We start from the raw sequence: 12,449 nt of genomic DNA, 5'->3' as shown, positions 1-12,449 counted from the left end.
TATTTTAGGTTATGTGTTCTATGCACAAACAAATAGGTATTCCTTTTATTTGTCAAAATGTCATGCAGACACTGCACTGTATGTTGTCCTTCACAGTGATTGTAGTCTAGACATCTTATGAATTAACTGTTACAAAACTCCTCTTACATTAACCCAAATACACTTCTTTTGGGATTTGCGAGGAGATAAAGTGCTGCATTGAAAAAACTCTCAACATCACAGATACAGAGCATATACAAATATGTTGTATTTACCACGAGTTACAGCAAGAGTGTTTGAGAAATACTGCAACTAAATTCCGTCTTAAAGCAAATTCAAAGTAAGAGGTAGGAGACAAAAGTGAATATGACACTTCAGCTCTCAGTCACAGACAAATCAAGTCTTCCAAAGAGAAGTGTTGTTATCACAAAAATAACACTTCTGCTCCCACTTGACCAGATTAACTCAGACTGTTGAAGCCTCATTTTTATTCAGCTGAATTTAAAAATGCATTGTTACACAGAACAAGGACCGTAGACTGTGTCATCCCCATTACTTTAAGAGGGCATCTCTTCACAGCCAGTATGAACTCATTTAATGAGCATATTAGGGATTTGTATTTCCCTCCCCCCCCAAAAAAATAGACATTTTCTGGCCCGGGAGAAGAAGTACGCTATCCCTAACAGCTTATTTCCCATTATTATATCTCTCGGTGTGCATGTGTTAAATGTGTATTCCCTGAAACCCTACTAAATATGGTTATATCAGTATAAAATAATCAAATAACCTTTAAGTGTTTTTTTGGGTTTTTGAGGATTCCAAAGAAAACATTAGGGTTTATTGAAGCATGTATCGGTGTTTGCATCACACAGGGTTTATACGTCAGGCCTCTATACACTATTAAATGTATCCTGTCCATCCTACCACACACACACACTAACAAAGAATGGCTCTCTTTTTGGAGATGATAAGGAGTCTGTATCTTGCTCAAAGACAGTGCAGCAAGGTAGATTCTCGCCAACTTCATGACTGGGACTTCATGGGCAACCCTCTGACTCACTACACCCTCTCCCTGCTGAGCTGACGAGGGATTTTTCTAGAAAATCTGGCTTTCAAACACAACACACACACACACACACACACACACACACTTCCCTTTCTGAACCCCTTTTAGTCTCTCCTTCGTTATGTCAACATCTATTTAGACACAGCGCTGACGGGAGACTGTTAACACTCATATTTTACTCTGTGCTGTGACAAGCCTGGACTTATTCCAGGTAAACCCAGAAACAACTCCACCATATACTTAATTGTCAATGAGAGATGTTAACATTCCTGCTGGAGGGAATCAAGGTTAACTGAGACATGTTGGAAAGAAAAAGAGTTATAGAGATGTGGTTGAAGTCAGATGGATTTTCCAGCTGATATATTTCCCAGTAATACGTTACTCCTTACATGACATGGTAAAAATAAAGAAATGTTTTACCTCATAGCATCTGTGCTATATTTAATCAGGTAATCTCGGGTGTGGTTATAATAATTAATAACATCACAGTTCAATGACACTCCTCAGAGAGGCCCGGCCAGTAAACTGCATGAACTCAAAAACACAAGAGTACTCGTGTGTCTTTCTTCGTCTCTTTCCAAATGGTTTTCACAGGTTAGCTCAGCTCTCTGTACTTATAGTCTTCTTTCTGTTATGCAAGAGTAACAGTATGGTTTTAAGTGGCTGGTTTGAAAAACAATGCCCAGCTTGCAAAGTCCTTGGTTACAGATAACAAAATGAACTCTTGTTCTGCTATGACCCACGCAGATGTAACAAATATCTACCCAAACCTGCTCTGTTCTACCTCAGCCGCCCAGTACACACACACACACACACACACACTGACTCATTAAGAAATTCCCACTCCACTTTGCTAGAGATCCTGGCAGTGACTCATCGGCGAACATACAGTACGATAGGCGTTACATTCAGGGAATAATTGCTGCTGCTTTACATGTGGAGGAAACAGGAAGTGAAAGCCGCACTATGAGAGGGGGAGGGAGAGTCGGAAAAAATATTTCTCATCTTTGCTTTTGAATTTGGACTTTTATATGACTTAATAATCTTCACCAGAGTTGTTTGACAGTTCTCTTATGGTCACATTTTCAAACTGAAAAACCAAAGTGGATCTGGATAACTAGAAGGGGAGAGCAGAGACCTCCGTTAAGGCCAAATGCCCTCTCACAATGTTAACGAAAGTGAAAAGATTATTTGTGTATCCGCCCCTTGAATCTGATCAGATCCTAAAAATAGAAAATAACTTTCTTGGCCCATGAATCAACCTTTCACCAAGTTTCATGAAAAACATGCCAGAAGTTCTTCTGTAAACCTGCTGACAAACGAGCCAAACACTTTACCTCTACAAAAATCAGCATGTTTTTATTTGCTTGGAAGCGACTGGATGCCCAACATGAGTAACCCCCTCCAGCAATGTCAAAGCTTTCTCTGGACACAGTCCAGTCCAGACTCTGTACCTTCTGTATACTCCCAGCTCAAATATCTGGAATTAATCCATCGCTCAGTGACTTTGCGGTAGTAGCAGTACCGTTATATATCAAATTCAGTCAGCATTGAATGCAGCCTTTCTCCCCTTTATAAAATGTAGTTTGACTGCCTTTCATCTTTATTAGGCCATGGGAAAATCGTACATAAAAAAGACCATGCCATAATTTCTTAGAAACCAAAACATTTGCTAAAATTCCCCATCGACAAAAGCCCCACAAATAGACAGAATGGAGGAAATAAAGACATTTGGACAAGGAGACAAGTGCAACATGGGTTTATTGTCAAACTGGTATTAAGACATGAACTTGATTAATGCCATATCAAATCTTAACTCCGCGGTAGTAAAGTGCAGATTCAAATCAAGTTGCCCTGGGAGTCCTCATACATTTTCTAAGTCTGGTTTTGAACTGTCAGGTTAAATAGACTGCAATATGAAATCCTATGAAATATGAAAAGCCCTTTTTTCAACCCACACATCTAAAGCTAATGTGCAAACAAGATAATTCACAAAGCTTTACTATTCTGTACGTCGAGGTGTCCTCCCACTCATGTGTGACCCATCCTAGCTGTAGCCTAGGAATTTATGAGGTTTTCTGCAGTGATTGGTTGGTTGATATGCTGCTGCACATGCACAGTGGACCAATGTTGGTAACCTACCTAGATTTTCTCTTTTTGATCACGATTTTTAAAAGAATGATGGCATTTAAAGGTGGGCCATGTATAAACGTTAAGAGGTCACTTCTGTGTACAAGCCTGCACAATCCAGCGGGTGTAGAAACAGAGTTTGGCCGCTGTGGTTTCTAGTGGCAGTCACGTGCATTATGGAATCTCCATGAGTGCCACTTCACCAAACTCTAGTCCTCAATAGTTTGTGTAAGCTCTAAAACACTCTGCAAACACACTGCGTGGCACTCACACACATACACAAGCACTCAAATTCATTCGCTCTTCTTACAACAATCAGTACAATGGTGTTGCATCCCCCTCCCCCCCCCCCCCCCCCCCTTCTCTGGGTGAAGTACGGGGATACTGAAGGAAACGGCAGCAATGAGGTAAACACAAAAACTCATGAGATATTGCACAGACAAGTGCCGGCACAGAATACAACAGTCTCTCTTTCCAACAGCCTAGCCTGTGCATAGGAAGAATAAAGCACTTATGGTGTTCGCAGACATTAAACCCTTCTCTTAAAGCTTTGATATACACTAAAGTGGGAACGACAAATTAGTCTAGAATCCACACCACTTGGCAGATATCCAGAGTTGCATGACAATAACTAAATGCTATGTAAAAAGTAAAAAAAAAAAAAAAGAAGGAGTAACCTAATGAGGACTGAGGAAGGGTCCATGACTGTTGGCAACAGTGATGGGACAAACAAAAAAATAACCTGAAGTCCCAGCATATGTAGAAATGCCTCAATCCTTGCTTTGAGAAGAGAGAAGCAGGCAAAGTTGAGGCTAGGTTGGAGCCAGCATGGAGAAAAATCTCTCAAGTTTCATTCAATAAATAGCATAGTGGACTATGCAAAAACGAAATCTAATTTTTCTAAAGCAAAAATATGTAAACCCCTTGCTTAGTTCATCCAGCGATAGATACAACTGCATTTGTCCTTGTTGCAATCCACTCGTAATACATCCCCAGGCTCAGGCTGTGACCAGTCAGAGCTGTGGCTCCATGAAAGAGCAAACTGAGGAAGAGAACAGTAACTCATTCCTCCATTTACTACGATTTTTCAGTTTATCCTGGTTGAATGGGGACATTTTTGTTCACACCAATCTTCCAAGTTCATACTTTCCAAACAGTTTGAATTTGCAGACCTAACCCACAAAATTGTGCCTCAAACACCTTGCGAGTCAGGCCTTGAACTATTGCGCTCCTCAGTCTGTCCGGTCCACGCCACGTGATCACACCTCCGCCTCTTTTCATCCATCCATTCCTTTACAATCATTATCTGTGGAGCAAGACGAAGGCCTCTAGTTTCTCGGGGATGTTTCCCCGGTAACTGAGGCTGTGCTTGACGATGGCCCTGGCGGCCAGGCACTGCAGCGTGGTGTGGTTTATGGGCTGGATTATATTCCTGGACAGCTCCTTCTCGTCCAGGAGGTCGCAGGCCGTTTGTTGGAAGGCGTTGGTGCTGTCAAAGTGAGTCCCGCATGAGATCAGCAGGTTCATGATGTCAGGGTGACCGTTGGATGCGGCTATGTGAAGGGGGCTGGAGGGGGAAAAGATAAACGATCTGCTTTACGATTATGCTACAAAACATGTTATCATTGGTGTGGTCCGGAATGATGATGCTATTAATTTCACTGGTGGTCATAATGACGCATTAGAGGAGCTTTTTAGGCATTTTCCTGCCTTCTCGGTTCCCAGACAAAATAAATAAATCCGATTGTTCCAACCCTTTCTACTATGTTGTTTCTTATTACAGGAAATATTAGAAAAGAAAAACAGGAACGTAAAAGAACAATGAGAGTTGAAACTAGCGTAAAACTAAACTAAAAATCAAAACCAACATACCTGTTGTCATCTTCATCGCGGCTGTTCACATCCGCGCCACACTCAAGTAGGATGGAGGCGACTGTAAGGGAGGGGAACTTGCAGACGGGATAGCGGCCCACACAGGTGGTGTTGCGGTCGACTGCCAGGTGTAGTGGACTGTAGCCGTTCTTACCACACGGCTGGAGCTTCAGGAATCTGTGAAGATGCGGAAAAACTTTATTCAGTCAAGAAATAGCAACAAGGTGGCAAACTACAACTGACCGTGTCCCGACTGACAGGGAGGACTTCAGTTTTGATTAAACCATTGGCACAGATTAGAGCTCGTAGATCAGTGGACTAATCAAAACAGGAAAATAATCCAACTATTTTAATAATCGATTCATCTTTAAAGTAATATTTCATGGAAGAAAGTCAGAAAAGGCCATTTTCTGCCTCTCAAATATGGCGATTTCCTGCTTTATATATCATATTTAATTGAATATTTTTGAGTCTTTGACTGACAAAAGACTTTTAAAAGACATTACCAGGGGCATTCAGAAACTGGACATCTTTAATATTTTACAGAACACACGATTAATCTAGAAAATAATTGTCAGATTGCAGTGTCATGATTCAGAGGTGGAATGCATCGTTCAACTGAACCTCTAATTTTCTGGAAAAGGGGGATATGAAAGTGACCCGACTGGTAAGAGTTCACACTACCAAAGTTAATACAAGGCATTTTTAGAAATGAGGTTTAAGAAAAACACTGCCACATAAAAAAAACAAAAAAAAAAAACACACATTTTCCTTATATACATATACAATAGATATTTTGTTTTGCAATTTTCCTCAATGAAGACAAATAATTGGCAATACAAGTCATTTACACAGAAACTCACTTATATATAGTTTCCTTCTTGAAGTGGTCCTGCTCTGCAGTACAGGGCACCTTCTCTAAAAGACAAATGAGGTGCAGGATGATTGACAGGGCCTTGCTGAGCTGTGCAGGGTCAGGAGGCATCAGTCCATTTTGTTTGACTGCCCGCTCAATCTCCAACACACTCTTGGAAAGGATCCCCATCAAGTCCTCAAATGACACCGATGTCCCCAGGAGCCCTTTGGCTCTGTCCTGCAGCATGAAGGAGAAGAGCTCAGCGAACGACAGCAAGCTGGAGGCCGTCATGGGGCTAAGGGGGTCCAGGTTGCTCTGCTGCATGTCCAAAGCATACTTCCACAGATTAATACAGCGCTCAAAGTTCCCAGAGTCCGCGTAGACAGCACCTCTGTAACGGATGTAATAAGACGTATCTGGATGTTGTGGGCCGAGGATTCTTTCACGGATGAGCAGTGCCTGCATGCGCATCTCATCCGGGTCAGATATCAGCCCGTCCAGCTCTTCTCCGTTCGTTACCTAAAAAGAAGATTACAAGGTCAACATAATGACATGGTGGAGCAATTAGGACAGTTTAGGATTTCCAGAATTAAAAAAAAAAAAAAATCAAGCTTTTTAGAAGCAAATTGCTTTAAGACCCGGCACTTGACTGCTGCAGTAGGTTCTCTGTATTATACTGAATTTATATTCATCACTTTTTTTCAGTTTCCTTTGTGCCTGAAACAATGAAACAAGAAAAATCTAAATGTCTGGTTTTCTTTGTTCCATTTCTTCACAGCAAATTCTCAAATGTGCAGCCTGTGTCTCCAATACAAAACACTGGAGTTTGAATTAAGTTTTTTTTTTTTTGTGTACGATGAATTTAAAAAAGCAGTCACCCTGCTAAACTCTGTGCTGCCTTTACCAAATTACAACCACTTCATTAATAACAACAACTATTTCAAGAGCATTAAAAAGGCAATGCAGAATCATTTTGAGGTGGTGCTTGGTGGAAAGACCGGCTCAAACTAAAACTCACCTCTCTGGCGTAGTCATATGCCATGATCAGCTGCTTGGGTTCTGGTTTATGGACAATGTTGCTACTGTCCAGGTACCTGAGGTCCATGGCTCTCTTCCAGTATTTTAAAGCTCCCAGCAAATCTCTCTTCTTGTCAACAAACGTGGCTCCTAAAAGTTCCAGGGCATCAATGCGCTCCGTGGGGCTCGTCTGCAGAAGAAATCATTTCTCTCTTCTCAATTAATTTCTCAAAGATAAATATTCAATAGATTCATAACAGCATAGTCACCCACACCCCCACCCACGTAAGTGAGAGAACCCCTGACCTGCTGGTGTGTCGTCAGGTCGTCTACGATGTTAGTGTGGCCTGTGACGCTGGCAGAGAGCAGAGGTGTCATGCCGTAGCCATCCTGCTCCATGGATGCTCCAAACTGCAGTAACATCCGCATGATCTCCAGACTTCCCGACTCTGCACAGTCATGCAGCGCCGTGTTGCCTGAGAACAATTTAACATTTATCGTGACCTTTCAGCTACAGACAGTAGTCCACATAAACATGGAATGCTAGATGATCTGCAGAAACATTTAATACAAGAGCATATATCCCTGCTGCAAGATGTAGTTAATTGTGGCCTGTAGTAAAGCTACATGTCCATTGAAAAACCCCAGCTGAGCCACGGCATTTTTGATGAAGCAGAAATAGTTTTAGTTTGTAAACTGGCCACTAACTCTATATCTATATATAGATATATATATAGATAAACATTCGTTTCTACATAGATACCTAGACAGTAACAGCAAAGACAGAAGTGCAGCAGTTCACCCCGCACTGCGTTTTATTTTGGAATTTACTCAAAATATTTGCAAATCAGCTTTTATAAGGATTATTGTGGCAGCTGACATCAAGTCATTTGTCTGTTACACGTTCACCCAATGATTACCCATTTAGGTGCAACTTGTAATACTCACAGTATGCATGAGATTCTTAATGCCCCTCATTCAGATAGGAAATAGCAGGTCATGCTGCCTCTAGTTCTACTATAGTGGGTAAACATGCTGAATGGAAGCTTTCCAGTAGGGATGTCAGTTCAGCTGCTGCAAACCTGTGCAGGTGTAGTGTGATAAATGCTTTCTCGGTTAAATAATATGCCTTCTCCTGACACCGACCGTGCAATGTTTTGGAATAGTCTTTGAGTGGTTTGCTTTCACTTGGTGGGTTAGTCACATCATTCCTCACAAGAACATACAAAATGACAATATCTGCTTCTATACTTTCGATCAGTGCTGATGCTGAACGCAAACCTTGTCCGAGTGGAAAGACTGAAGGAATATTTTTATTAAATATATTATTTCAGGGAGCTGACTCCACTCCGCTATTACTGCATTTCTTTAAGACTAAACACAAGATTCCTGCAGTATGTTCCCTTAAATAGTGTACAGGTGTTGCCCACTGACATCTTTTCAGTGTTTCATGCGTAAAGCAAGAAGTCCTTATGCATCCAGACAAACCCTTGTGAGCGACACTTAAGTACATGATTTATAAGACAAGTAGCCGATACATGAAAGTAAAAGTCTGGAGGTAGAACAATACATAGCTTAGGCATGTCTCGCCTATCATAGTCCTGCAAACTTCTTTCAAATATGTCACCCAGCCCGGGTACTTAAGGTCAATAATCAACAACAAAAACATTGTAAAAATAAATAAAAAGTTTACACCGCTGCAGTTATACAAGAGTAGTCAGTGTTGTATACTCGTGTGGCATATTGATTCCATAAAGTTGAAAGAAAGAAAAGAAACACGTAAAGTAAATGTCTTCAAGTAAATCAATTCGACAAAATATAATACTTCATGTCTATCTTTAGCAGCAGATCATCTTTTCAACAACACTTGTTTATTGCTGCTTTGCTTTGGCTTGTGTCTAGCCCTTAGTATACTAAGGCTAATCCATATTCAAGCAGACCAGACCAAACAGGGAGAGTCAGGGATTAACCTTTATTTATACTCCGGAGTTACTGCCAAAAGTACACAGATTATTTTTTTTTATCTTACTTTTAACAAAGACAACTTGGGGGCAGCAACACGGCAGTTTTTTCTAATTTATTAGAGATAGTTTACGGCAAGCTGCGTTACCATTGCAGAAGAATTGTCGCTCTGGTTTTGGATGACTAAATGCTTTCAAATGATTATACGCTCAGTTTGAATATTTTTCAGCTACAAAGGAATATATTACCATTTCATCATTATGTTGCTAGAAATGTGCAACAATGCCTCTTTTGGATCTTCCTCAAAACCAGCTGCCACTAGTGTTGACACCTTCTCAACATGAATATGGAATATGATCAACATCAATAGTTTTACATGGTGAAGAAGAAAAACAAATGTCAAGCTTTGCTTGTCGGGATGATAAATCCACTAACAAAACATGAAACACAGGAAATATATTTTCCAAAAGCCAGGGATTAGACTGAATATTCATTATGGGCCTCCAAACTGAATTTAGGCTACCTTCAGGCGAAGTGAACACGGTACTTCACTAACAGGTGTTGTACTGAAGGAATTTAATAAACTAAGTGTTGGTTTGTCTGGAGAGGAAGACAGCCAGTTGACCAAATCCTTTTAAGCAGTTCAAATCAGCTGCGAGTCAGCCGTCCTGGCTATTTCTTTCTTGCCTGCCTTCCTCCATCAACACAAGGTCCATCGTTTTTGGAAATGTGCCACTTTACATCTAGTAATACACATCTACTACTTCCTATTGGTTCAGCGGTTATTGGAAACAGTCTGAAGAATAGGACAGTGAAAATGCTTTCCACCTCAAATCACCCCATATGATACAAACAAGCTTGCTGTTGAACACATGCATGTCTCTTGCTCTTCTGCTCGTCATGAGAACGAAGGGTCTCGACTTTGGCGTTTTGGCTGACATGAATTAAGTGTGTGTAAACCACTAATAAGCCCAAGGATGAACTACAACAGCACGGTTCTGACCAATCAAATGCGAGAAAACCCAATATAGCGTGCATGAGTCCTGCAAGGCAATTACCACAACCTCTGCACATGTATACATTTTGAGCAGACTGAGCATACAGATGGTCTGAGGAGAAGTAGACAATGGTTTGAGATGTTTCTTTGGACTAAATTATTTTTCCAACAATGAAAACTTAAAATCACTTTTGAATCCACTGTCGTAAACATCAATTTAAAACTAACCACAACAGCTGTGCTCCATGAAGGAAGGAACACAATACACAGTTGCCCGCCTTCTTAGACATCTACAGTGGTCAAGTGTTTGATTAACGCAGGATATCACTTTAATGCTTTTCTCTTCAAGCAATCCTGTGGTCTCATTTCATAAAATACACATACAAAAAAACAAAAAACAGACACTGGCTTTCATATAGCCTATTCATAAAATACCATCCAATGAAGGAGAGATTATAGCACACCCTGAGAACGCTGACAGTCCTTACCACAGCTTTCCATTGTGAAACCAGTTCATGTTGTTCTGTTGAGTCATTTCACATGGAAACCTACAACTTATTGAATTACTATTATCTCATATTGTTGCTCCGTACTGCCTATTGCAGTGTACAATTGGATCTCTGTGTGTAATTAATTACCTGTGATGTATGAGGGTATTTGACCCGTTTACAAAATGATCAGCTTGTTTTCCTCTGAGTTTGTTTAATACAAGCATTGCTATAAGATCATGACATACCTTACTGTGGAATAGGGAATTAAAACCTTACTAAAAACTCTGAAAATGTACTGAAATCTGACATTTTCTCAAGAGTCCGAGGAGATGTGAATGAAAAGGAGCCTACTGTATGTCACGTTTCTGATAGCTGTGAGTGTGCTACCCTCTCACCTTTTACACTTTTCCTGTTGACATCTGCACCCCTCTCCAGCAGGTACTGTGCTATCTCCTTGTGTCCTTTGTAGCAGGAAATCATAAGACACGTGTGGCCGTGTCTGTTGGCCACCTCCAAGTCAGCTTTGTGCTCCACCAGGTATTTTACAATGTCCAGGTGACCGTCAAAGCAGGCTGCCCTCAGGGGTGTCGAGTTTGTCAGAGTCGTGCTGTTGACAGAAGCTCCGTGGCCCAGCAGGGACTGGACCACCTTCAGGTGACCCGCCGCCGAGGCTGCCCAGAGAGGGGGCGCACCCTCGATGGTCTCCCCGTCAAAGTTCACCGACCCACCGACCTCAACAGGAGCGCTGCAGCACTCCAGCAGATACTCTACTAGGTCCAGGTGGCCGTACCGTGAGGCCATCAGGAGCGGGGTGGCCCCGTTTGTCTTCTCGCCCATCAACTTGGTCACCTCGTGTCCATCTTTGTTCTCCAACAGTTTCTGAAGCAGCCGGAGCTTACCGTCCCTGGCTGCGTTAAATACTGCCGTCTTTAAATCCATTTCTGAGAATTAGTGTCACCGTTATAAAAAAAAGGGCAACGGTGTCCGTCAAACAATATGTCAACGATACCTCAAGGTGTAACGTTGCTGTGGACAGGTGGAGCTTGGGACCCTTTGTTTACAACAAGCTCCGACTCACTAGCTAACGGTTTACCAACTAACATTAGCTAGCGTTGTGGTTAAAGCCTACGGTAATTTGTGACTTTCTAAACTTCAGCTTTAAAAATTCGCATCACCAGCCTGTTGTGTGAATCATTAAATATATTAATAAGTCAGACGTTTGAGACGACCCTTGGTCCAGTAATACATTTGTCGCCGAGTTAGCAATGTGGCTAGTCAACTTCCTTGATCAATTTAGCCAATAGCTTCGCTTAGCCTAACTACTTTACACCTCTTTATTGATTGTTTAACCGATACTCATACACTGACGTGTCTTCCCCTCCGAGAAGCTCGCCTCCATTAGATCTACTTCCTGCGCTTGTCATTGTTCCACAACACACTCCTGAGACGGTATTTATATTCGCTTCCCGAGGGCCGAAATATAAAAATCCTCCCCCACCCGTTCCGCCGTGCTGCTGTTAGCTTAGCCTGGGAAAAAGACGGTCGGTCTTCGTCCAAACACTCAGGGGATGTCCCTAGAGTCCTAGACGTTTTTATTTGACACACACGTCGAGAAACAAGCGAGAGACGTTACCCCCAAAACGGCGAATAACAGTCGTCCATGTAGCCACTCGGCAAACTGGCACGACAATAATCTCAGCGAAGGGGAAGGTAAATAGGGAAGGCTATCCACCCACGGCTGGACCGGATGATCACGACTCAGTTTCCGTCAAATCGCAAACGCAACGCAGTCTTTTCTCTCAACTAGCGCAAATGATTGACGTGTGAACGACCAATCACAGAGCTGGTAGACTGTGACGTAGACATTAAAACAACAACAAAAAGGGATCGCTGCTATTCAGGAACCTGTGACTCTATGAATAAACAATTCCCATGTAAAGGGAAACCAACCTCAAAAGAAAGCTTAAAATACATCTCCTGTGTCTTAATGATTGAGAAATATTTTATGGGTTCACATCTGACTGTGATGGCTTTGATTATATCTCTCCCTACAGGATAAAAGAAGCATGACCAGAAGAT

At 41.7% G+C, this 12,449-nt stretch overlaps 1 protein-coding gene across 1 annotated transcript; it reads right to left on the bottom strand.

The window, feature by feature from the left end:
• Positions 1 to 2,788: 2,788 nt before the first annotated feature.
• On the bottom strand, positions 2,789 to 12,155 carry fem1c (fem-1 homolog c). Its single transcript, XM_029439617.1, has 6 exons — positions 10,766 to 12,155; positions 7,227 to 7,396; positions 6,922 to 7,110; positions 5,911 to 6,422; positions 5,048 to 5,224; positions 2,789 to 4,742 (listed from the first exon to the last, which is right to left on the bottom strand). Exons 1-6 carry the CDS (start codon positions 11,307 to 11,309, stop codon positions 4,478 to 4,480), a joined length of 1,857 nt encoding a protein of 618 aa, XP_029295477.1. The 5' UTR covers positions 11,310 to 12,155; the 3' UTR covers positions 2,789 to 4,477.
• Positions 12,156 to 12,449: the final 294 nt, after the last annotated feature.

This window comes from Cottoperca gobio, chromosome 9, assembly GCF_900634415.1.
Source record: "Cottoperca gobio chromosome 9, fCotGob3.1, whole genome shotgun sequence".
In the NCBI taxonomy this organism is placed as follows: Eukaryota; Metazoa; Chordata; class Actinopteri; order Perciformes; family Bovichtidae; genus Cottoperca; species Cottoperca gobio.
Note: the sequence above shows the minus strand (reverse complement) of the source record. Positions and strands in the feature narration are given on the sequence as shown.